The 27,854-nt window shown below is 37.4% G+C and overlaps 1 protein-coding gene across 1 annotated transcript; it reads left to right on the top strand.

Moving 5' to 3' along the window:
- The first annotated feature begins 1,208 nt into the window (after positions 1–1,208).
- On the top strand, positions 1,209–27,854 carry rbms2b (RNA binding motif, single stranded interacting protein 2b). Its single transcript, XM_079803422.1, has 14 exons — positions 1,209–1,521; positions 10,754–10,920; positions 15,525–15,583; positions 16,295–16,386; positions 24,204–24,361; positions 24,450–24,529; positions 24,610–24,719; positions 24,818–24,864; positions 24,989–25,082; positions 25,815–25,865; positions 25,943–26,053; positions 26,873–26,953; positions 27,048–27,135; positions 27,361–27,854. Exons 1-13 carry the CDS (start codon positions 1,450–1,452, stop codon positions 27,126–27,128), a joined length of 1,203 nt encoding a protein of 400 aa, XP_079659548.1. The 5' UTR covers positions 1,209–1,449; the 3' UTR covers positions 27,129–27,135; positions 27,361–27,854.

The raw sequence follows: 27,854 nt of genomic DNA, 5'->3' as shown, positions 1-27,854 counted from the left end.
CATTTGTCCAGGAAAGCTTACAGGCTTGAAAAGCAGTATTTTCTGATATAAGCTGATAGGAATTGCAAGACTAAACCGAAATCTTGGCAAATCATAAATCATTTTGGAATATGGATATGTACGTTTTGTGCGTTTTAATCAACAATGCTCTAATCATTGAAATATACAGAACGCGTAAATAAGCCTCTACATGTTAAACACTGTACCAACAGCATAAGAATGCAGCATGTATAGCTCTAAACATAAACAAGCAAAATGCCAGAGACCGGTAGAAAGAAGACTACAAGCAAAGAGGTTTCATCTGCAGTGGCCAAACAAAGAAATCAGACTTTAAACAACTATCCTCCCACATTAGCCACTCATCTGACTTCAGATAAACACTGTCGGCTCCTCGGCTGTTCTGTGATGCTGGAGGAGATGACTTAGCGGTGTATGACTGGGTTCTGTTGTGGGCTGACTCGTGATCCTAAGTGTCTTTTGGGCTTTGTTGGCAACATGGTGTTCCTTTGCTGTAAAGTGGATAAATGGTGTGGTTGTTAAGAATTCCCAATAAAAATGACAGTGTTTCAGGGATTATGGGTTTGAAACTCATAATTTATATAGGCTATCATATGCTTAAACCTAATCATAGTGATAAATTACATTGTGAATCATATAAAACGTACGATTATTCCGAAAAAAAGTAAGCATGAAGGTCCACCTCTAAACTCATCTGGGGCATAAGATCATGAGTAAACACGCATGAGATTGTACAGATTCATACAAATTATAGGCACCAATTTGCCAAAACGTAAAATAGTTTATTGAGATAATAGTAATTGCTATGAGATAGTTACATTTACAATATTATTTACAACATAATGTTTACAGTATTATATGGGGAAATTGCATATAGGCTATTATGCCATTAGCTAAGTCCATTTTTAGTGTAACTGCACCCTAGATGTGCATGGGGCACCAATCGCTTACACTTGCTAATGCTTTTAATGAGTGTCACAAGAATACATGAATTTATATTATCATAAATGTCTAGCGGTTCCCAGAGACGCATATACGACCAGTAAATATCATATTTAATGCTAGTATTTGTGCAGCTGTGAAAATTCGCATATTTCCAAGCAAGTTCAAGAATAGGTCTTTCAGTTGATTTCCTCCATAAGGATCCTTGTTTAAAAAAACAAAAACAAGATGAAACCAGAACTCTTATTAGTCATAAGAGAGTAGGCTACAGCTAATAGCCTACCATGCCAGAAAAGCATGCACTATTGCTGTTTTTTCTACCTGTGTGCTAATGAACAGCAGTGTGTATGTGTGTGTGTGTGTGTGTGTGTGTGTGCGCGCGCGACTCAATCTCTTCCACAGAATGTCCCCGGTGACGTCAGCTGACTGTTTTGGCTGCACTAGGCGCTCCGGACACAGCGCGCTGCTGCTGCTGCTGCTGCTGTAAAAATGCTGCTCTCTGTGCCGCCAAGGACAGGAATCAACCCATATAACGGCTATACCAGCAGAACCAGTAAAAAGGTAAAGCCCCGTTCAAATGCGTTGGCGTCAGGCGTTCGGGCCGGCGGAAAACGCTCATTTATGTCGCTTATCTCTCTGTTGTGTGTATAAATGTTCGAGTGTGAGCTGCAGTGTCCTTGAAAGTGGAACCGTGGAAATATTGAAGTGTATCATCGCGCGATCGTGCCGGATAATATACCGCTGCTGAGTAAGATAATAAAGTGAGATTGTATTAAAAAGCGGGCATCTTAATGTAGATTGATCTACTCTGGTTGATTGAGAAGTCACATACTGAACTTGCGGTCCGAAATATTCACGGATAGCTACTTATTTATAGGGACGCGATGCTTGTGGATTCGTTACAGTAAATCGGACCATTATTTGGGATTCTCGAGGGAAATGGTTTGACGGGGGAAAAAATAAAATTAGTTTAACTTAAGTTTTACGTTGAGTCATTTGCCCCACCCCTATAAATCCCACTACTATGACGGGAAACATTTAGCTTTCGGATTGACTTTGCAGAGACAGAAAGTCAATGAATCCGACATAGGATGCCTTTGAATTATCAGATATTTATTTTTTGGAGAGACAAAAGGTTAGAATAAGAAAACAATGCTTTTATAATATGTTCATGACGCAGTTTATTTGTTATAATGAACGCTTGTCCGACATATAGGCTGGGCAGTAATAGTGCTAGTGCAGTGATTTATTAGAAAAACTAATATTATAAACAGATATTCTTTTTATGACCGTTATTGTTTTGTATGATTAAGTTTATTTTTTAAATCTATTTAAGTAAAGAAAATTTGATAAATATATAACAATTAAAAACTCAAAATGCTACGTATTTATCACTTAAGAATGAATCGTTGTTGAGCTTGTGTATGCAAATGTATGCAAATCTGATACAAAAAACTATATCTGTAAAATGTTTGGGTTAAACCAGTCAATTTCTACCCGACACATGCTGATGATTCGGTGCAAGCCAGTTCACGTATACGGCTACCATCATGAGTGTGTTTGCTTGCAGGTTTATTCAAAGCACTCCATATTTATCTTCTGCCATATTCAATGTTTATACAAGGTCATTATCATAGATGTATGACAATTAACATTGCAATAAAAGGACAGCACAAAGCAAAGACACGTATTAACGTGTTGATCATTTTATGATTTATTGCCTGGTAACTTTCTACCAGGGTACCAGGGAGAATAGATAAATGGGAAGCAATTTCTGACTGTGATATTGAGTATCTATCATTAACAGTTTCATAAGCGTACACCCTGTGATCTGATCCAGCTTGGCTCTCTAAATGTTATTTCAGCTTCACGCCCATGATCACGACAGAATCCAAGAACAACGCATAGACGCAAGCAGTTGTCCGACCCGGCTCACTGATTGTATATTACCTTGCAGTTTATGAAGAAATAAGAGAAGACCACTTTCAGTTCTTTTATCAGAGCTAACCTTGGACTCCTTTTTTTTCTTTTCAAAATAAACACTTTGCTTATAAGTGTTGCTCTAGAAAACATTGAACTGACTGACTGCCACCAGCCCAGCCGCTGAGCAGGCAGGTGTCCGAGCCCATGGTGCATCTCTTCTCAATAACTTGCACAGCAGGTCGTGGTTACAGAGTGCTGGGGGAGGAAGTGTAGGTAGTAGCTAGAAAGGAAGAAGCTGTGTTGGGCAGGTGAGATCCATGTCCGTCTGCCATAAAGAAGACATCACTGAAAGGTTGTATGTTGCCATGGAATGTATTGATATTATGCCATGTATCACCTCAGGGAATGCCGGTGAAGATGGTAGACTGTGTTTTTGGAAGCAGATTTAAGCAGAATTTAATTCAGGGCATCTGCTTGTAATGGAAAAATAAGCTGGTGATGTCAGGTTGCCTCTTCACCTGCTGGAACGGACTGGATGAAACAGTATTGGGTTTGTGTAGGGGCTATTGGCCAAAAGCCTAGAGGCAGCCCTGTCGTTTGAGTACGGAAAGCTGTTGTTGCTGCCAATGTAAGCCAAAAAGGAGAATGACAAGTCCAGTTTGGACAACAATTTCAGACCCATGAGGTCTCACTTGGAATATGTCCTGGCCATAGTGTATTGTGAAGCTGAGGGAGCCCTCTATATCGATTTTTATATGTACAAATGCAGAGGGAGAATGTCATGTGTGGGTAAAACTACCAAACAGTATTTCTGCAGTGATACTGCAGCTCTCACTGAGTGTGGTCACTGAGAGGTCGGTTCATACCATGAACAGAACTCAAAAGCTAATCAAAAGCACTCTGGTCATTTGCATGATTTTTGACTTGTTGGAAATACTGGTTAACCTATGATGTTTGTCTTGAAATTTTGTGACTTTCCTGAACATGCCTGCAAAGTATCAACACTCCACTGTGTTGTGGAAAGTGCATACAAATTTTCTATCACGATTATAATGATTGTTAAATAAGGCTGCTCGAATATACCGGAAATAAATGTTCTTTTTTTGATGAATTTTGTGATTTTTGTTGCATTTTTATGTCAGTTTCTCAACTACCCTCTAAGGGTATTTACGTTTATGCATTTGGTAGACGCTTTTATCTGAACTGTACATTTTTATTTGTTCATGCATGTTCCGTTTGCTGGAAATCTAACCCAAGATCTTAGCAATGTTAGCGCAATGCATGCTCTGTTTGAGCTTCATGAAAGTACACAGAAGAAGTGCTTTTCCACACGTCTTCTGTTTCAAATGTTACAAAAAACAGTAACAATACTATTAATAATAATATTCACAATTTATGAAAAAAAATAATGTTTACAATTGTTTTGATATAGTGTGATTTTTGCTGAATTCATTTAGTTTGACCCCGACCATAACAATTGTACCAACATTTTTAGCCTAATGCAAGGGTTGAATGCAAGTTAATAATTCTGGCAATGCAACGTCACCTACAAAATACATATTTAATAATACTTTACTCATGTTCAATGTGAATTTTTGTGCTTGGTGTGAATAAGCTCTGCAGAAAACGTCATTTGAAACACAATTTTCCACAGCCCGAGTGCCTACGAGTTATCAAGGGACATACATTTTTTTCAGAATATTTGGATATTGAGAGTGTGCAGCCACTGGTCTCTAATTTCCTCCTTAAGTGGCCCAAACTTAGATAGGCTTCCTAAGCCCTGCAGGTCTGCTAAGCACTGGTGCACTGACTCTCCCAACTGCTGTCAGCTCTGCTGGAATAAAATCCGCTGGAGAATGACACTCTGTGGGGCGAAAAAATGTTGCTAATATCATTTTGCACAGTATGAATATTCAAAGAAATTTTCTTTGACCTTTCAGGTAATGAAAAATGCTTTTCTTAGGCAATGTAAAGTTGAGAGCTTTGAGATTTTTATTGAACATCTAGTGAGGAACACTGAGAACCGTCACTGTTCTTATCGTCGGTGTTGGGTGGAAACCTTGTATCTTCAAAATTGCTACTTTTCAGGAAATGGAAAAAACACTTTAAATAATGAAACGTTGATATTGTGGCTTTATATATAGTCAGACGCTCATTATATTATTAACATTTGACCAAAATCAAGCTCAAATGGAATTACAAGGTTTTTGACCAGCAAATGTCAGACATACATGCTTTGTCCATCATTGGAACGGCCGTAAGTGCATTGCATTTAAGTTTTCATCAACTTTAAGTTTATAAAGTTTACTGTAGCTATCTGGGCTCTTAGTTTTTTCTGTCATTTCATTTGGCCGAAATCTTATGTTGTTAAAGATAAAGTGTTACACAGGCTTTTTAAGACAATTCTGGCTATACATTGACGACAAATGCTGCATTAAGATACTCTTCTCCGCTCCTCAAATACTCAAAACATTAGCCTTTATATATATTGTTCCTTGAGGAAAGAAAATTCTATACTTATTCAAAGAACCAGTTCTTCATTGACCCTTGCATTGCAAACAAGCAGAGATGGTCCAAAATTCGGAGGGGTGGAGTTATAAGGTCTTACCGACATTTTGAGGATCCAGTGGAATTATAAGGTTTAGTCACAAGCTCTCTTTAATACTTTTCATTGGTTAAATATTTGCAAAACCCAAAGACAGATGTAAAGGGTGACCAATAGTAAAATAAAAAAAAACTGTCAACGCTGGAAGTTGAAGGCATACAGTGCAAAACTATATAATCTAAAGTTCTAATAAAGTGTTTATAAATTGCAAACTTAGAATTTTAACCTTTGTAAAGTTTTAAATTGTAACAAAGTTTTAAACTTTAACATTGTAAAGTTTTCTGCAGATTGTGTAATTCTACAAAAGTATTTGAATCACTCAGTTGTGCATGTAGATTCCTGGAGACAGAGTCTGTTTCTCTTGGTACCGCCACAGAAATGTGTGTTCACTCACACGCACGCACTTAGAAATTCTCCTTCACGGGATGGATCGCTGCTGAAAGACAGTTTTGAAAACCAAGCAGCCTAGACGGAGAGTCATTCCCCTCCTTCCCGCACTCTTGGCAGGGATGCAGATTGCTCAGATAAATGACCTAGAATTCCTGAAATTCCCATCTCAAACATTTTGCATGGATCCTGGGTTACTGGCTGTGGCAGAGTTATTTGTTAAGTTTCTTTCTTACCAAAGGTGATATTTTGACATTTTTGGTCAGAGGCTGAGAAAACTGTAATACAAGATGTAATCCTGATTTGTGAGTGTAGCTTGAAATGGGTGGAGAACTGAGGAAGTGAGGGATTTTTGAAGTTTTTGTTTGGGTGAAAAACGGCATATTTCACAAGAATCACATATACGTGATTTAGAAACCATGTCTCTATTCATATCTCTGGGGAAATGGGAGCGAGGGACAAAAATCTGTATTTCGAAGTATATTTGACCTCATAATACCGTATCAATATTCTCATGCCAAGAATCAGTATTTATAGTTACATTTTCATTAAAAAAATTGTTTTTGTGTACTATATCATTATACCTGCACAACACAGTAATTAATATTTTGTTGGTTCTCTCTTGTTTTTGCTTGTGTTCATAATTTCTTTGTTTGACAGTTCAATTGCGTTATCACAGAAAACAATTGAAGTTTTCTGTGCAACTACGCAATATGCTTACAAAATCTTTAACACAGTTTTAATAATTTGAATGTCGCTGCTTCATATATGATATTATTATGTATATGATTAGAAATTGAAAACGAAAAAAAATTTACCTATACAATAAATATAACAAAAGTACAATCATTAGACTGCCATTGTATCATACCATACCTCAGTCATTTCAAACAATAGTCGCATATAAAATGAATGAAGTTATTTTCAATTGCTACTGCAGACCGCATTATGCTGCAATGTGTGCTGGTAGGTCATTAAATGTCCATATTCCCCAGCAAAACCCAAAGCACACATCACAATTCTATAACCTATGCAGGTTGGAGTGGTAGACAGACCATTTATTTCCATTCACAGTCACACCTGGTGCCAGCCCTTTAGAGCCAGATCCCCTGCTAACCCATCCGAGCTGCTTACTGCCTCCTGTGACCTCTATTTCTGCAAGCCTTCCCAAGAGTCTGCCCTAGTGGCACTGCAATGGAGTAATCAAGAGAGGTGCAAACCCCGCCATGCTCTCATTACCACACTGCGCATATCTATGGAAATGAAGAGGCGGCCTAAAGCCGCTTCCACTGCAGGGCTGTCCTCAAGTGCAAATAAGGGAAAACTCTCGGGTTTCATTATAGTGCAACTGAGATGTTCAAGGGCAGCTGGGCAGGTTTGCTGGTATTGATTAGTTGTTGACAAGGATTTGTTCTGCATTCAGGTACAATCTGAAGTAAACCGAGCAGTCGCAGCAGATGGAGCATGTGAGGATGGTCGCGATGCATGAATCACTGTCAGCACGGTTGTGGACTCGGAGGAATGTCTTCACCTAATATATCACATGCTTTGCATGAACAAGAATTAAAGCTGTAGGTTTAACAGATGTACTTGAATGGGAGCTGTTTGTGTAGAGTCCATATGGGTCATGAGAAGTCAGAGAGGTATACAAGGCATATAGTTAAACAAGCCCTTTTAAAATGCATAGCTAAATTTCCTCCCCAGAATGCACGCATAAAATGACCCATGATACACATATTTTTGTAACATTACTTGCTCAGTACATTTTAATGAGCTATAGTTTGAGCTCACAAGAATAAACGCTACCAGTTTGGGGTCAGTATGTTTTTGTTTCAATGTTTTAAAAAGAAGGCTCTTGTTCTGCATTTACACTTATTTATTCCTCTGATGGGAAAGCTGAATTTTCAGCAGCCATTACATCAGTGTGTGTGTGTGTGTGTGTGTGAGAGAGAGTTTTAGATCTAAAAAAAAAATTGGTTATTGTATAGAAATTATATAAAAATGTAAAATAAATAATGCACATAGAAATTATATAAACATTTACAAATATGTATTTTAAAGTAACCCGGTTTTTCTAGGTAAGAAAAGGGAAAATCTGTTAATTAGAAAGCTTGATTTGAACAACACCTCTATCTGGATATATGTCATTAGTGGGGGGTTGTTATTTTTAGCATGTAGTGTTTGTGTGGGGAAGACGGGTGTTGTTAGGTGTGCGGCACTGCTCAACCTTGAACAGCGTTGCAGGGCAGATGGGCTTAGTGGGGGGCAGTGGTTCAGTCATCTGTTTTCCCATGCAGAGGCAGAGTTAGCCGAGTAGAGCAGTCCTAATGAGACAGTGCTTTCTGACTGCACCCAGCACATGAGAGGGATTAGCGCTCAACGCTAACAAGCTCAGATCTCAATTAGACAGGCTTCTATAACTAAGTTCAACCAGCTCAAGAGGAGAGCAAAAGACAAGAGTCCTATATATGACATAACGTTTGTGCGGGCACTTCTGAATTTGCCCTCTCCCTTTTTTCCAACAATCTCAGCCAAACCAGTGAACTTGTGGCATGTATTAAACTAGCCCATTGTTCCCTGTCTGAGATTTGATTTCACAGGCTTGACTAATGAAATACTTCATCCTTGCCTGCCCCTCTGACTGATGAGGAGTTAATTAGAAAACTAACAGAACCTCTCAGGAGAGGGAAAGCCCCAGGCTTTGGACACAACAACAATCGGACGCATGTTCTTTTTCAGAATCTGCTTGTTTTTGTAAACAAAATTACATTTTAAAGGGATAATTCACCTAAAAATGAAAATGCAGTCATTACTCATGTCATTCCAAACCTTCTTCTTAAGTCTTCTGGAGCCTTATGATTGTTTTAACTTGCGAACTTGTATTTACTACCTTTCTGGGCCTTGAAAGTGGTAATTAAATTGCTGTCTATAGGGGGGTCAGAGAGCTCTCGGATTTCATCAAAAACATCTTAATTTGTGTTCCGAAGATGAACGAAGGTTCATTCAATTTTGGTCCGTTTTTCACACAAAGCTTCAAGAAGACTTGGAATATAGCACATAAATCGTATGTATTATTTCTATGCATCCTTTTTGTTGCTATGAATGATTTTTTTTAAAGGGATAGTTCACCTAAAAATAAATATTAGCCCAACCCTCAAGTCATCCTAGGTGTATATGACATTCTTCTTTCAGATGAAGGAGTTAAATAAAAAAATGTCCTGGCTCTTCCAAGCTTTATAATAGCAGTGAATGGCTATTTCTGTTTTGAAGTCCATAAAAGTGCATCCATCCATTATAAAAGTAATCCAGGGGGGTTAATAAAGGCCTTCTGAAGCGAAGCCATGCGCTTGCCATGCGTTTGTGTGAGAAAAATATCCGTATTTAAAACTTTATAAACTAAAATAACTAGCTTCCGGCAGACGCCCATACGCATTGATTCACGGCGAAAGAGTAACCCTTGACCTGACGAATGATGTATTGACGAACGCGGAAGCGCAGAGGATAGAGTAAAACAAAACACCGGTCATGAACTAGAAGTCTAAAACAAGATTTTTTAAAGACAAATGCCAGAGGATTTCGATATAAGAGAAGAGGGGCTTGAGTTTGTTGCCCAGCCCTATTTGTCAAAACTTGCAATACTTCTATACATCGTGTCTGAGGTTATTCTTTTTTAGTAGTGGAAAGTTTGGACTTAAATCTTTTTTCAAGTAATTTGTTCATTTCAGCAGAATATAATTAAAATATCACATGTCCCAACACATCTAGTACTTATGCAAACGTTGATCACATTTGAATAAAAAATAAATTATAAGCTAATGCAGCCAAGGCCAAACTTTGAGAAAGAAATGATTAATTCATTGCTTAGCTGGGTCTTCAGGCTATGCAGTCTGTTAGTTCACCTCACCTCCGAATCAGAGTTGTTCTTTCTTTTGTCACTTCACATTTAATCATGTCTGTTCCCTGGAAAGATAAGTACACCTCTCGTGTTTTCGGGTTCGAGTCGTTAGTTCCGTCATCAGTGTCTGATCTGGGCCGTGACAGCCTCAAATCAATGCATGCAGTCCCGGAAACAGAATTGATTAGTTCACCTCTCAAGTCTTCGGGTTCGAGTTATTTGTTCACCAAGTCACAGCCCCATAGGCTGAATGCAAAAAAACGAAAAGATCCTGTACAGAACCGATGGCATGTTGCGCATGCACGGTCAACACAAAATGAACAAATCAATCTCTGAGACAACTCGTTGTTCCCGAGTCATATTAAAGATTCGTTCAAAAACGTCTGCCGGAAGCTAGTTATTTTAAGCTGTAAAGTTTTAAATATGGTTATTTTTCTTACACAAACACACCGCTTCCCTTCAGAAGGCCTTTATTAACCCCCCAAAGCCGTGTGGAGCACTTTTATGATGGACAGATTGACTTTTATGGACTTCAAAACAGAAATAGCCATTCACTGCCATTATAATGCTTAGAAGAGCCAGGACATTTTTTTATATAACTCTGATTGTATTTGTCTGAAAGAAGAATGTCATATACACCTAGGATGTCTTGAAGGTGAGTAAATCATGGGGTAATTTTCATTTTTGGGTGAACTATCCCTTCAAATCTTTCCTTATGTGTTGCATGGAAAAAATTAAAACATATGGGTTTGAAATGACACCCGGGTGAGTAATAATAACAGAATTTCAATTTCTGAGTAAACACATTTTTTAACCTGTTAGTCTATAGGGCTATTTTGATATTGCAGTGTTTTATCCTTTTATCCTACATCCTTAAAAGTCACAGGGGAAATTTGAACACATTCATTTTAGAAAATTAAAGGAAAGCTCTTTGGAATTTGTATCTAATAGCGTTGTATTGGATCTTGTCTCTGTTTTCACAGCAGGCTTATGCGTCCTCCACCCAGCAGATGGCACCACCCAGTCCCAACACCACCACCAGCAGTAATGGAAGCAGCAGTGCTGGGGACCAGCTGAGCAAAACCAACCTGTACATCCGTGGTCTCCATCCAGGAACCACAGATCAGGACCTGGTCAAACTCTGTCAACCGTGAGTATCCTTTAGCAATCCTTGTTTCATGTGGAAAAGAATTTAGGGTTAGGTATGGTGAAGGCAAGTAAGGTCAGGTTCATAACCAGCAGTTGAAGAGGAGCTCAGGGTGTATAATAAGACCAAAAAATGCATTGAAAAACATGGGTTTGTGGGAGAGAAAAACTCAAGAGTTTGAGCGTCCTAATTTGACCCTTCACGAGAAGGTTAGAAATGCACTGCTGGCAGATCATGTTGAAATGAATGCGAATTACTTAAAGTGTTTTTGGATGGGCTTATGCAGCATCTTGATTTAGTAGATGGTGTGTAAATCACACATTTCTATTCATGAAATGTTTCTGATATTTTTATAACATTTTGGTGCGATGCCTGAGGGGTGCTAGTTTTTCATCCTGGTATGTGTTTTGTTGGTAGATGGGGAATTCATCTTTTGAAATGAATGTCACTTTTTTTTTTACATTTAGATCCGTGCTTTCATGTTAGAGGACATTTTGATGGAATGTAATGACACAAACTCAACAGAGGTTTGGGTTTCAAACAAAGCTCTTTTTTTGTTGACCGACTGCAGTGTTTCCAATAGCTAGGCATGACGGATCCCTCTCCTCGCGTCTTTCCCTGCCTGCGCCTCACTTCCTTTTAGGGTTGATAAAAGTAAGGAAGGGTTTGAAGAGAGATCATTGCTTTTGCTTCTCCCACCTAGATGTTCCAAAGTACATACACAAATATATTAATTATGAGAACATCCATTTAACATTTAACAACACAGTACCTTCTGTCATTACTACTCCATTTTGTGTTTTAGGGGTTTTGATTTAGATTTTTTTTTTTTTATCACTAGGTAAATTTAAAAGGGTTTGTTTTTACTTAAAAGGTTAAGACAGCAATTTAACAAAAAGGCTTTTTTGTGATATTTGACTTTTTTCTGTAAACTGCTGTGTTGTAACTGTTAACTAAAACTATTGAAAATATTTTTTTAAATAATTGATAAAGCTAAAATAAAATTAAATGTAAATATTGATAAATAAATGACAACTTAAAAAATTTGAAATGTTGGCTTGGGAACTAACTGAAATAAGTTTAAAATGATAAGAATTAAAGCTAAATAGAAATGTATAAAAATTACAAAAGCTTAAACTGAAAATGTAAAAATAGGAGTCATTCAAAATATTAAAATAATTATATAACTCTAAATGTTTTAGTTTATTATATATAAAAAAATATGATCCTCTTTTTTTTTTTTTTTTCGTATCATGTTGCCAAAGCAAAAGTAAAAGAACTCAATGTCTTTGATGCCCAATTTGATGTGATTTATGTTGGGCAATAAAAATATGATGTATCTTCTTGAGCTTTATTGAAGTATATATTCTATTTTAGAACAAAGGGCTCATATATTTAAGTTGGTGTACAAAGAAAGTGCACAGATTTGAGAAGTGGTGCTGGAGATTCTAAGAAACGGCTGAGATGAGGCTGCCCAGCCCTACAGGAAACTCTGAGCCCAGGGGGAAAGGGAAAGACAAACAAGGGCAACAGCTGGGAGGGAGAGCAGACGAAAAGTTGTTGGTGATGGGGGTGGGGAGAAGCTGGAAGAGAGAAAGAGAGATTTGGGGGAGTGTGAGAAAGAGACTGAGAGAGAGAGAGAGAGAGAGAGAGAGAGAGATAAGAGTTAGTTAAATATATCAGGTGTTTCTTAGCAAAGAAGCTGTTACCTTAATGGAAAGCGAAAGAGCAGATCACAAGCCGAATGGTTTCAGAACACTAAAGCTTGTTTTATGAAGGAAATGCTATGGATATCACAAGCATAAGGACAGCCACGTGTATATATCTCATTTAAGCAATATCACGAGTGCAAGAGTGCCGTTGTTCTGAATATCAGTGGTTCAGAAAATAGCATGATTGCATGAGTGACATTAATTCAATATAAAAAAGTATTGAGTAACACAAAATTGCCAGTTAATTTGTCTTTTTTATTTGTCTATCTACCAAATAAAATAGTTCCAAATGGAACACAAGCACAATAAACATAGTTCCTTAATGATTCAGTGATTTTTGTTGTTGTTGTTGTTGACCAAATCAGTTGAGTGAATGATTTGTTGAATCACTTGTCACTTGTTTTGTTTCTGAATGAATCAGTGTTTAGAATGAATTAGTAGAGTGAATGATTCATTGTGTTTCATTTAAATTAATTGAGAGTCACTGAAGCATTACAGAAATAAAAAAAGAAACCTTTTCTTGATTTTTATTTCTTGTGCGATCTGCCTCAACAAGGCTGCAACAAGGTCACATATAAGTACGAGTTACTAGAGTCAGCATACACTAAACTCTGCAAGTCATCACATAATGTTTGCTTGACCATGATTCTTGGTTGGATCATCTCACACATGACTAACTGTCATTCCACCCCATAGGGACATCAGGGAAAAACAATACTAAATGCACACCATAACCATACAGTCATGCATGTTTAGGATGGCAAAATAAATAGGCTTTTAAAATGGAGGAGAAAAGGCTTCCCTTATTTTTTTGTTATTGACATCAATGGCAGTGGGTCCAATTAAACTATTCCATGTTTTGTAAACAGTATTTCATTTTGTCACATAAAATTTAGCTAATATTAAAATACAATTTGACCAGTGTTTATTTCATGTTTTAGGCTGGAAAAATCATACTTTTGATGCATTATTAATAGCGATGCCCTTAAATAAATATTTTAAACACAAAAACATTGAGAACCAAAATGAAAGTTTTCATGTAGACTGTTCAGGATGTCGTGTTCACAAGTAATAAACCAGTAGTTGAAAAGTTCTTCTGCAACAAGCTGACTCTTGATATTTCTTTCGAAAAATCATGCTACTCTAGCATTATTTTTGGTCACAGTTGAAGTGTGTTCACGCTGCTGACACTGACACAGACAATGATTTCAGCCGAAACTAAATGTTAGTTTTTTTTTAGCTCTTTCGCCCAAATTATTTTAGCTGCCGTGCATCACTAATGATCAAATTATGTCATGTTGATAATTGTACATGTTGTTGGGGCCAAGCAGTTAATGGTATTATGAATAAATTGCTTGTTTTTAAAGGGTTAGTTCACCCAGAAATGAAAAAATTCTGTTATTAATTACTCACCCTCATGTTATTCTAAACCCGTAAGACCTTCGTTCATCTTCAGAACTCAAATTAAGATATTTTTGATGAAATCCGAGAGCTCTCTGACCCCCCTATAGACAGCAATGTAATTAACACTTTCAAGGCCCAGAAAGGTAGTAAAGACATTGTTAAAATAGACCATGTGATGCTGATGTAGGAGTTAGCCAATAGTGAGCACTTGTGGTAACTGCGTGGACACTGACACAGACAAGAAGAAATTGTTGCATAAAGTGGTTATTTTTGTTTGTTTTTTGCACACAAAATGTATTCTCATCGCTTCATAAAACTAAGGTTGAACCGCTGGAGTCACATGGACAATTTTAACGATGTCTTTCCTACCTTTCTGGGCCTTGAAAGTGTTCTGTCTATAGAGCTCTCGGATTTCATCAAAAATATCTTCAATTGTGTTCCGAAGATGAACGAAGGTCTTACGGGAATGGAACGGCATGAGGGTGAGGAATTAATAACAGAATTTTCATTTTTGGGTGAACTAACCTTTTAAGAATTTTTTGTTACATTTGTACAAGAAAAAATTGGCAGTGCATTGGGTTTCCACTTGCATGCACCTGTGCTGTTTTATATATCTTATTTTTAATGAAAACATATGCTAGACAGACGTATTTGATTTGATGATTGAAGATGTCTTGTGAAATTCAAAACACCTGCATTTTTTCTTTTCTATGTCCAGCATGAACAACCCTTAAAGTTTGAATGATTAAGTAAAAAAACTGAAACTCTTTGTAATGTTCTCATATTGCTTGCATCTATACTACAGTTACACTATATAGATTTAGTTCAATCATGAAGATCAGTCCGAGGTGCTGTGCGCTGGCAGTAGGACCCATGAGGAGCCTGGCGGAGGGCATTGTTGGTTGATTGTTGTGGATCCCAGCCAGAGCTGTGCAGGGCAGACAAGGAGAACTCTCAGGTTACACTGCAAGCACATGCCTGGAGAGAGAACATCCCACCCCCCTCCCCGTCCCTCAAACACCCGCATGCCGCCAGTAATCCATAGAAGCGTACGCAATCCTACAGCTATATACCTGTATCACGCTGCGGCAATGCCTTTTCCTAAGATATTCAAAGCAGTAGGCCTATGAACACAATTCAAAGAGCATTACCATTTGATCAGGGCTTCTCCACCACACTGGCACCCTCATGAAGATTTCAAGCAAATGATTTCTGAATATGGGGGCCCATTGAGCAGCGCATTGTGAATTGAGCGGAGCTGGTGCCCACCTTTTATGAGTTTTTGTGCCCCGCTGCTCGGCTGTTTCCGGCTTAGATTACACTGGCTCTCTTCCAAACTATGTTTGACCCTATAAAATATCCGATACACATCAGCAAGTCTTATAAGTTTGATTGTATTTATTATTAGTAAGATGTAAAAAATCTGTTTATGGTGTTTATCTGTTCAGCTAAACCAAATGTTACTTTTTGTTCTTGTTTTGTGATGCACAGCTATGGAAAAATAGTGTCTACTAAGGCCATCCTTGACAAGACCACCAACAAGTGTAAAGGTGAGATGGAATATTTAAAGGGATAGTTCACCCCAAAAAATTTAATCTAACCGACATTTTCCCAAAAAGAGAAATGTATTACTTATGCCCTACATTCCAAGTCTTCTGAAGCCACATTTCTGAGAAACAGACTGAAAATTAAATTGATATTCATAGAGAATCTTGCTTGAAAGCTGTGGCCACCATTCGCTTTCATTGTACGGAAAAGAGCAGCTTGGACATTCTTCTAAACATCCTTTCGTGTTCCACAGAAGAAAGAATGTTATAGAGGTTTTGAAAGTCATGAGTATGAATAATCAAATTAAATTTTTGGGTGAACTGTTCCCTTTTAACTCATGAGTGGTCTTTAAATATACTTCATCTATTTTATCTCTAGCAAATGTGTGCTGATGTAACAGCAATCAGATTGGTATTGCATAACCTTACATCTGTCAAATGGACCAATGCTATTACATTTGTGTGTGTGTGTGTGTGTGTGTGTGTGTGTGTGTGTGTGTGTGTGTGTGTGTGTGAGAGAGAGAGAGAGAGAGAGAGAGAGAGAGTGCATGGTTAACTTGGTCTGATAGCTCTTTTCTCACAGATTAGATTACCAGTGTGAGCTAAGGTGTAGAGGAGTGATAGGGAACGCCATTGGCTTAACAACTAAACTTTAAGCAGTGATCACTGATCCTCTCTGTGTGTGTGTGTGTGTGTGTGTGTGTGTGTGTTCAGGCTATGGCTTTGTGGATTTCGACAGCCCGGCCTCTGCACAGAAAGCAGTGACAGCGCTTAAGGCCAGTGGAGTTCAGGCTCAGATGGCAAAGGTAAGAGTCAGTGACACTAAACACACTGTTCCTAAACTGCTCATACTTGCTGTAAACCTTGTGAGGCACTTTGAAACGGCTTCAAACGAATTCCAAACGCAAGCATCGGTATTGTTATTGTTAAGTTTGGGATTTGAACATACCGCTAAGCCAAACTATTCAACTTCGGCTCATATTTCGTCCTGCAACATTTGTGCTACAGACATGAATGATGCTTCAAATCGTGCAGATTGATGAGGAAACGTGTACTATTGCTTTTCTTAACAGACTTACGATTTGGGGCTGGTAAAGGATAAAATGGGTGAAACATTTCATGAGTTTACTTTGAAGGAGTACTTGAGCAATATCTAGGATATAACTGATATTATAAAAATATATATATTTATACAGTAAATACAGTAATTATATTGTGAAATATATTATTACAATTGAATATAATTCTATTTGAATATATTTAAAAATGTAATTTATTCCTGTGATGCAAAACAGCATTTTTTAAAAATAGAAATCTTTTGTAAATGTTCACTTTTGATCAATTTAATGTATCCTTGCGAAATAAAAGTATTGTTTAAAAAAAATCTTACTGACCCCAAACTTTTGAATGGTAGACTTTATTAATCATAACAATTATGATTTTTGTCATAATCGTGAAGCCCTACAGACAGGCACACTCATATGTGACCCTGGACCACAAAACCAGACATAAGTCGCACAGGTATATTTGTGGCAATAGACAACAATACATTGTATGGGTCAAAAGATTTTTCTTTTATGCCAAAAATCATTAAGATATTAAGCAAATATCATGTTCCATGAAGACATTTAGTAAATTTCTTACCGTAAATATATCCAAAATGTATTATTAGTTAATTAATTATATATTATGTATTTTTAGCAGGGCTTAAAAACGGAAAAAAATATCAATCGGTTCACTCCGAGCAGAATCGATATTATAGCGTTTCCGTTTTTGCGTTCCTCAATAAACATTACTGTTCCGAAAACGGTTTGATTTGAAAAAATACCGGTTAATAACGTTATTTTAATTTAGCCTATACTTTAAACAAATATGTATAAATAGACTTATTTTCACTCAATAATAATATAACGCATGGTAATTAAACATTAAAAATTGAATATTTATTTCATAACATTTTTAAAACCACAACAGAAATACATGCATTAATTACAAAGCATAAACAGTGGACCTGATTTAATGGAGCGTTAGACAATTGAAAGTGGCCTCTTATGCCTAATTCTTTTCAGAAGAGTGATAACATTCTTTGTACATAACTTTTTTTCAACACGACTTGTTTTAAGAATTGCATGAATAAAGAATAAATAAACTGGATAACCATTAATGCACCGTCAACTTAGCCTGGCGTGGCCATACTCAATTCTAGTCAGAATATGAGTCTGGTACCGCTCCATTGAGCTTTGATTATGGGGCGTGTTTCAACCGAGCCAGGAAAGACCTCAATTGGATAGACCCACAACCAATCAGAGCAACGGAGCGACGCGTAACGTTAGTAGTCAAATGTCAACAGAACTCAACTGCACTGTGTTACCAAGTCCGTGTTTTTCTCCATGTCCGCGGGTTGAAGCGACCCCAATTATGTGATTATATAAACCCAGGAATGCGAATTTTAGCAGGCAACCTTGCCAAAATAACATATTTTGCCAACCAAACGCCATTTTTTTCCGGAGAACCCCCCGGAAAGTTATTGTTTTGGGCTATAGTTTTGAGTAGCAACTGTGCGCGACATTGCAAAAACACTTGGAAACCCTGTCTGCACGCACGCTGGATTAAGTAACGTTACAAGAAAAAGATGAGTGTAAACGATCTTTGCCAGTAATAAAATAATTTAAGGATACACCGAGTACTTACCAACACGATCATCGTTTCTGAGAGAAATAGTGAAGGTGAATGCATATACGAACAAGTTCTCCGTTTAGGATGAGAGCAAATTCAACCCAAGAGCCTTCGATGACGTGGATGATTACGCTACTGTTGATCATCTGTCCATCATCGTCTAAAGCCCGCCCTGACAATTTCATTGGTCCGAACAGTTTCTGTTCGGGCATAATTCCTCCTCTATGGAGCGAGTCCAGACCGAATTGCCCGAGCAAAAAAATGTGTGGGCGGGGCTAAATTCGGCTGGCATCCAGGCTACCGTCAACTGGTATTTTCAAAGCAAACACTGCGCAACACGTCCTTGCATCACATAATCAAATTCAGTCAGCTAATAAAGCTTGATCATTTAATGCAATATAACATACCATTTAATACGAAGCATCAACCGTCTATATAGAAAACATTGACCTGTCCTGTATTGGCAATCTGAAAGACTATAGGAAAAATGTTTGATATATGCTATTAACCTACTTGGATAGGCTTAAACAAAATCCATAAAATAGCCTAAATCAGTCTATTTGAGCTTAAAGTCCGTACTGCTTATTTAAACGTTTGAAAAGAATGTCCTCCAATACCTGCACATTCATTGTAGACCTCAGCGGGGAAAGAAATGTACTTGAGGCATGAAAATGCGCGCTCACACTGACTTGCGTTACCGGTAGATTCATAGATGATGGTGCGCGGGCATTTCACTCACGCTTGCTTGATACGTCAACGTCACACGCTGGACTACTCAATTCATGATTGGTCACTGCCAAATTAAAATATTAAAGAGAACGATAAAATAACGTTATTAACCGGTTAATGGTCATTTCAAATTAACGTTTCTGTTCAGAACGATTCAAATTGATTTTGATTTCGTTTTAGTTTTTGTTCCTCTTAAAATTTCGTTCGTTTCCTGTTTTCGTTTTCTTTCCATGAACCGGTTCAGAGCCCTGATTTTTAGTCATTATTAATATGCATTGCTAAGGACTTCATTTGGACAACTTTAAAGGCGATTTTCTCAATATTTAGTTTTTTTTTCACCCTCAGATTCTAGATTTTCAAGTAGCTATATCTTGTCCAAATATTGTCCTATCCTAGTCCTAACAAACCATACATCATTGGAAAGCTTATTTATCCAGCTTTCAGATGTATAAATCTCAACAAAAAAAATTTGACCCTTTTGACTGGTTTTGTGGTCCAGGGTCACATATGTGTGTAGTTTTGATATGAATCTTGGATAAGTTAGCACTGTAACAAAATATTGCATATCTGATTCAAGGGGAAGCTAATTAATGTTGAAAGTAAATGGCGGCAATCCCTTTAGTGTAGGACGGCTGATTATTTTACCACACTTGGCCTGTCTGTGGGTGTTGAGCCATGAAAATGGAGCTGGTGTCCCCATTAGGCTCATGCAGGTCCACCATTGAGAGCAGTTCAAAGTAAGTGCCTGAGGAGTATTTGTCCCGTTCCTGCTCCTGCGTGGTGCTCCAGCTCTACAAAGAGTTTGTGTGTTCTCTCTTTCACCCATGGCTGAGTCACTGTCTGAGCAGCTTGGCTGGTAGTTCTGCACGCCCTCCGTAGAGGACTGTGGCCCTGCAGGCCAGCGTTGCTCCTGGCCTGTCCAACCACTCACAAAGCCCTGCTGTCACTCAGACCCTCCTACTGATTTCACATCCTTTTAATCAAGTTTATGTAGAACATTTGCATAAATCTCACAAAAAAATTGAAATTTGTATAAAGAATATAATAAAAGACTAATTTAATATTATTTGTTATTATTATTTTTGTTAAGGTATTTGGGGAATATCTAATATTATTTTAATGACAATTGTTTATGATTAAAAAAATATAGTCTTTATAATACACTTTATAATAATTTGTATATGATTTTTTATTGTAATATTATTTTAATGACAATTAATATTTATATATTTTATTATATTATTAAAATGACTATAATCATTATCAAAATGCAAAAAAAGTCATTACTATAATGCTAAAAAATAATGATTTAAAAAAATCCAGAATCACTGTTGTAATTTTTTTCCTTAATGGTAATTATCATTAGATTGTCATTACTGTAATACAGTTTTTCTCTATGCAAATCATCGAATTAAAGGGAGTACAATAAATGTAAGTATGTTACTTTATTTATCTTTGCATTACAGTAAAAACATAGATTTATTTTTTTAGATGAGGGAGGTTTATAAAGTATGCGAAAAAGTATGTCCCAATACAAAAATGCAACAAAAACAGGGTTTTTTTTAATTATTATTTTTAATTCCCTTTCATTTTGGGGTAAAATGTGACCTGAACATATTCTAGAAAGATTTTGTGAGATTCACCCATTTATTCTGTAGATCAGCGTGAAAGGGCAGCCTCTTCACACGAGAACATCACCAAGCACCCGTCTTAATTACAGCCATTTTAGAGTCTTTTAGCGACCTGACCCGTTTAAGAGTCTGTTGAGGCAATTGCCGTGGATTTTCCTCCTCCCATTCACTCTGTGGAAAAAGGAACCGTCTCACAGTGTGATTAGATCAGTACAAAAATCACCTTCATCGCAGGTCACTGCAATTAGATATTCATTATTCATGGTGGCGAGATGATCTGGTAATACATTTACAGCTCACATTTTAATCTCATCTGCACACCAAAGCAATGAATATGCAAATCAGCAGCAGGGTGAATTGGAGGTTTGCTGTCTTGAAGCTATCTTTACTGTCTTTCTGATTTGTTTAGACAAGTATCACACAGCTCATGCTTCAGTGATAATGAACTAAATTAATTTGATATGCATAATATGATTAAGGAGTTTTGATATCCTAAAGTGAAACCTCCTACACACACCTCGTGCACAAACTGGGTAATCTGTAGAAGACATGCAAGCACCAGTTTTGTGTATCTGTTCATTTGAGGTTAGAAAGGTGTCACTTTGTACTGTATGCATATTTGCTGTCATGCCCGCAGCTTCAAATGAAGCTAATTAGGTGTTTATATGGTAATGAGCTGACTCAGTGCTGGCCTTGAAAACGGTCATTTTGACACGTTTTCCTAAAAAAACATACTCCTGCATATAATTATGCAAAGGTAAAAGACAAATATGGCACAAAATATGTGAAATGCACTCTTTTGATTTTTCTATTTCATTCATTTATATTGTTCTTTTTTTGGAAAAGAACATCCAAGGCTAAAGTGATATGTTTAGTTGACTTTCAACAAAATAAGCGTCATATTTCATAGTTGAACTCCAGGATTCAGCAGGAGCTGAACAGTCTTATCTCTCCAATCACACACACACACACACACACACACACACACACACACACACACACACACACACACACACACACACACACACACACGTACCACATCAATGCACAAGGCTGCTGGGTCAGCGGAAACCAAAATGAAGATAGGAAAGACTGTGAAGAAGTTATGAGGTCGGACAAACTTCTGAACTCCTTCACATTCTTTCCTACCTTCCTTCTTTGATTTCCAATATATTTTAAAGGTGGAATGTGTCATTATTGGAATACGTTCGGAATGACCTGAATAATGTCTGTATAAAGTGCTTGTGGTTGTCGAATGCCTCAACAAATAATAACAATAATTTTGACTCTGGAAAGTTAACCCGGCTACGTCTCTATATGAGCATATTGGGAAGGGGCATAGAAAGGATGTGACATAACTATCCTAAAAAAGGCCCAGTGTTTGATGGTGCTCTGCTTTGTGTCTGACAGGCTGATCAGGTTCTAACCTCACTTACCCATAATCCTAACCTTACTGAGCCTGTAAGGCTGATCAGTCCTTCAGGAAGAAATCAGGGCACTTTGCACACATCCACCTACAGGAATTATGTCAGTAACACATAACCAGAAGTTTCTCCACCTACATGAATTAATTGAGGACTAAGACGATCAAGCTCCAAAATGGAGGGAAAAAAAAAAAAATACAGCATGAGGCGTTCATGTACAGTGCATTTTTGCATTCCTCAGCACTGCTTTGCCATTTTCCATAAGCTAGATGGAGAGGGGCTCACACATAACACTGGATTCTAAAATATGATGCTCAAGTTAGTTATTCAAATAGTAATTAAAGACTGCCTTGGGTTATGAATGGCTTGTAAAAGTAGTCCATATGATCAATGCATCCAAGTGCTATATTAATCCCTGTATTTATCATTCGTCATTAAAGGGTTACTTCAGCGATTTAGCATTAAGCTTTGTATCAGTAGAAACTCGGTAGTATATTCAAATTATGGTACTTTTCCCCCTGAGATGCGATAATTATGCATTTAATTTCTGGAAAAAATCCTCCGATGACACAAATATCGTCATTTTGCATCATCGGAGGATTTTTTGGCCAGAGGCTATAGACTACAGGCAGTAGAAGGAGCTGTTCCGCATGTTTTCAACCCGATCACAGGGGTGGGATCTCACTCACAGAATGTAAATGCGCACAGCCGCTGCCGCTCCGCTCGGGCATTAATAACGGAGCGGTGCGGAGCAAAGTGAGTGTTTCAACTTTTCAATGAATTCCAATGAAAGTTAAAATTCCATAGGCATGATCTGAAAACGCGCCAGACTGGACACGTGTCCTGAATGACTGCCGCGCTTACCTCAGCTCTGCTCAGCTATTCGCTCTTGTGAAGAATGAAATCTGACTCCTGCTGCGTCTGTGCCCTGACTTTTGTTCGGCTCACTCACACTTTACTGAAAAGACACGTTCAGTTTTTAATTGTAGTGTCTGTTCTCTAATTGAACGAAATGATTTTATTACTATGAATATCAAAACGATGGTGGGGCGGTGCCACGGTGGGCAAGAGATGTAACCAGTAGCCGTGGCTTTGGGAGTGGCCTCATAGGGCAGCGAAGCAAGTGCATTCTGGGAGTTGTTGTCTTTCATCCAACTGAGACAAAAATACATTTTCTGTCTTTTCTCGGTCTAGACGGCACCAAATTCAAAATTGATTTCACATTTCTACTACATAAATGACCATGTTTAAATACACATTCATCTTTCCAGCGCTGAATGACCCCTTGAAGTCATTCGATGGCGTTGTGTGGAAAAAATAGGCTGAAATTCAATGGGCTAGTTCACCCAAAAACGAAAATTCTGTCATCATTTACTCACCCTCATGTCGTTCCAAACCTATAAGACTTTCATTCATCTTTGGAACACAAATTAAGATTTTTAATTTATATCTGAGATTCATCTGTCCCTCCATTGACAGTCTACGCAACTACCACACGTTTTGACACGTCAAAAAGTCCATAATTAGATTGTAAAACGAATTCATATGAATTAAGTGGTTTACTCTAAGTTTTCTGAAGAGACACGATTACTTTATATGATTAACAGATTGAATTTCAGCTTTTATTCACATATAAACATTTATCAGCGAACTTAAACAGAAGCTCAACCTAGCTTGATGCACAAGAACAAACCTCATCAGTTCTTGCAGAAGCTCATAACACACGAGAATGAACCTCATTGGTTGTCGCACGTGAACCAAACATGCTTGAGCTTGTTTACCATAACTGATGTGCACGTTGATGAATGTTAATATGTGAATTAAAGCCTAAATTCAATCTGTTCATCATATAAAATGATTGTGTCTCTTCAGAAAATTTGGAATAAGATGCTCAATTCATATGGGTTACTTTTACAATCTCTTTATGAACTTTTTGAAGAGTTAAAGTGGTAGTTGCGTGACTGTCAATGAAGGGACAGAAACGTCTGAGTCAGATTTAATTTTAAAGAAATCTAAATCTGTGTTTTGAAGATGAATGAAAGTCTTACGGGTTTGGAAAGACACGACGGTGATTAAATGATGACAGAATTTTCATTTTTGGTTGAACGACAGTTTTTCACAGAATGGCCACATTTGTTTCTCTCTTCTTCATTACCTCTGCAGCAACAGGAACAGGACCCCACCAATCTGTACATCTCCAATCTGCCGATGTCTATGGATGAGCAGGAGTTAGAGAGCATGCTCAAGCCCTTCAGCCAGGTCATCTCCACACGCATCTTACGAGATGCAAACGGCACCAGCCGAGGAGTGGGTTTCGCCAGGTACACCTGATCAGCTCTCACGCGTATAACCTGACATTATCATCATTAATACACCATTAATAATGCATTTGCAATTACTCTCTGTTAGGATGGAATCGACTGAAAAATGTGAGGCCATCATTCAACATTTTAATGGCAAATACATCAAGACTCCTCCTGGAGTAGCAGGTACTGCATTATGGTTGTTTTTCATGTTGAGGATTGTATGGCTATGACAGATAAATAATGACTAATATGTGTTTACTAAGTGCCTACAGAACCCTTGCTGTGTAAATTTGCGGACGGTGGACAGAAGAAACGTCAGAATCAGGGGAAATATCACCAAAATGTGCGGCAGTGGCCAAGAGAGGGCGAGACTGTGAGAGATGATTTTCTCTGCTTTATCATGTTGATTTAAATCATCCTCTAGTCCAGGTCTTAATTCGACTGTCTGTCTTTCGTTTCACACACATACAGGGCGGGATGACGCTAACATATGACCCTACTCCCGCTTTACAAAATGGGTGGGTTATGAAATTAATACTCAAGAAATGTTGTACTTTTTTTCTTTCATTATGACACAGCATGGTTTAAGCTCTTTCTTTTAAAAAATGTAAAAAATAAATGTGTGTTTGTCGCCCCCTGCAGGTATTATTCCCCTTCCTACAGCATCGCTCCTAACAGAATTATTGCCCAGACTTCTATCTCTCCCTACATGCACTCACCTGTATCGACCTACCAGGTACGATTTCTTTTTGCTGGAGCTATATTACTGCTGTGCCTAATATGTATATTTGTAGTATTGTTTAAAAGGAATAGTTCACCCAAAAATGAAACCTGTCATCATTTACCCTCCCTCATTTCATTCCAATCTTCAATCACGCACTAAAATATACATTTTAGAAAAACTGTTTAAAAAATAAAACAGCTGTAAAGTTAAAAAAACACCATAAAAATATTGTATACGATTCATGCTCTATTCTTTTAAGTCTTTTGACGACATGAAAAAAAATTGATGTAAGACATTTTAAGGGATAGTTCACCCAAAAATTGAAATTACCCTATGATTTACTCACCCTCACCCTAGGATAGGTGTATATGATCTTACACAACCCCATCGCTTCAGAACCCCCCAGAGCCGTGTGGATTACTTTTATAATGGATGGATGCACTTTTTTGGGGATTCAAATTTTGGGCTGCCATTTACATTATAATGCTTGGATTAGCCAGGACTTTTTTTTTTATTATATATATCTCCGATTGTATTCATCTGAAAGAAGAATACCATATACACCTAGGATGGTTTGAGGGTGAGTAAATCATGGGGTAATTTAAATTTTTGGGTGAACTATCCTTTAAGTTGTTATTCACTGAAAATCTTTACATCCACCCTAGCTTATTAGGTATAAATCATTATAGATCTGAATTGTATAGAATAAGGACCCAAATCTAAAGTGTCTTTTATTAATTTCAGGTACACAATCCCTCCTGGATACATCACCAGTCTTACCTCATGCAGCCCACAGTAAGTTGCCATTAAATGGCTGCTTTCCTAAAGTACCTTTCTTTACCTGTCTAACTTTCTTTCTCTCCTGTGCACAGGGTACCGTCCTCACGCCTACAGTGGACCACACCATGACCATCCAGCCCACTGCCATATTAGGGCCTCTCACACAGCAGCTCAGCCATCTAACCCTGGGCAGCACAGGCACGGTACGTCCCCCACAGAGATATTGCTAATGTCAAAAAATAAGCTTTTTTTAATTATTTTTTTTTATAATATGTCTTTTCAGTTTAGTTTCAAACAACTTTTCATTGTGAATTTTATCTTAGTTTTAAAGTTTCACAATATTTTAGTATTTTAGGGCTACCAAAGTTAATGCAATCTGGTATTAATTATAATATTTAACTGCGTTAAATTTCTCAGGACAGGTTTTATAATATTACAATGTATCAGAATCTAAAACTAAGATGCAATTGAGGCCATTTTATTTTAGGTAGTTATAAAAGTGTATTTATGTTTAGTTTCAGTTTTTCATAGTTTGTAAAATAAGTGAAGATATATATCCGCCACATAAAAGCTTGACGGTATAAAGTCATCTCCGCCCACTCCCATGAAAATACTGAAATGTTTGTATATATATATATATATATATATGCATATTTTGCAATAAACTTAAAATATATTGTCTTTTATACATATAATCAACATTTGTAAATGAGTAGTTTTATATTTCTCCATCATTTTTAATTTGATTATGCTGTTCGCAATGCTTCATGGGATTGATAGTTCTTTCCCTCACTAAAACCATTAAGTACACGTACACGTCCTTGACAATACTTACACGACTCTAATACCCATTGTATATAAAGTATGTAACAATCGAGTCTTTTAACTCCTGCCATGACCATGTAAATCTGGTAAACCCTAGGAATAACCATATGAACCAGTTTTCCAGCTACCTAAAATATTCCTCTGTGTGCTGTCTGTGGTTATCACACAATTGTCAATGTGTGTCCATCTGTCCTCAGTATATGCCTGCAAACACAGCTATGCAAGGGACCTACATACCACAATATGCCCAAGTGCCTCCTTCAAGCATTACAGCCGAGGTACGAAACCCTCGCATGCTGAATTATTCCAAGTGTTTGAAAGCTTGAATCATTGTGATGTATTGTCAGTAATGTTGACCTTATGCCACTGCAGGAAAATAGCGTCCAACAGCAGCAGGTTGCCATAGAGACACCCACGGACCACACAACATACTCCTACCAGCATGGCAAGTGAAGAGGAGGTGGGCTACTTCCTGTTGCTTTGCAAATGCTGTGGTCTGTAATGGAAAGATAGTGGAAACAATGTTTATCCACAAGATCATTTGATAATAATATTGGCATATCCACTGTATCGGAAAAATTATAAAATCAATTCTTCTAAATTAGATGGATGAGTAATGAGTAGATGTTTTGTCTTTTTATAAGCTTCTGTTCTGACCGTATGATCATTCTTTCTCTCCTTTTAGTATTCATAGGAATGATGGAGGACTTTGGATACGGAAACACCTCTCTTGACATGAAAAGAAATGGACATTGTGAAAAGGAACTGAGAACCGTGTCTCTATCCAATTGAAGAAAGCAGACATTTTTTGCGACTATTTTTTTTCTTGGAGAAGACCAACCGATAATGAAGCTAAACCTCTTTTAGTAAGTGAAAGACTTGGGTGGAGAAAGCTATGACTACAAGATGTCATAAAAAGCAAAGTAAGCTTTTTTTATCACAAAGACTTACGCACATACACTCCAACACACTTTGAGAAATATTTTTCTGCAACTTTATTTTCTAAAACATTCTGCAAAGCCAGAATGGAACAACTACGATGTTACAGCACCACGTGTCATTTTTAATTTGTTTTTATGTTTTTGTAAAATTCTTCAAAGATTTTGTTGACTGCTTTTGAACTGTCTGCTGCAAAAGGAGGAATTTTGTACATAAAAAAAAAAAACGTTTTTGCAAAGA

Source organism: Gobio gobio (assembly GCF_949357685.1).
Source record: "Gobio gobio genome assembly, chromosome: 21".
Taxonomy (NCBI): Eukaryota; Metazoa; Chordata; class Actinopteri; order Cypriniformes; family Gobionidae; genus Gobio; species Gobio gobio.
Note: the sequence above shows the minus strand (reverse complement) of the source record. Positions and strands in the feature narration are given on the sequence as shown.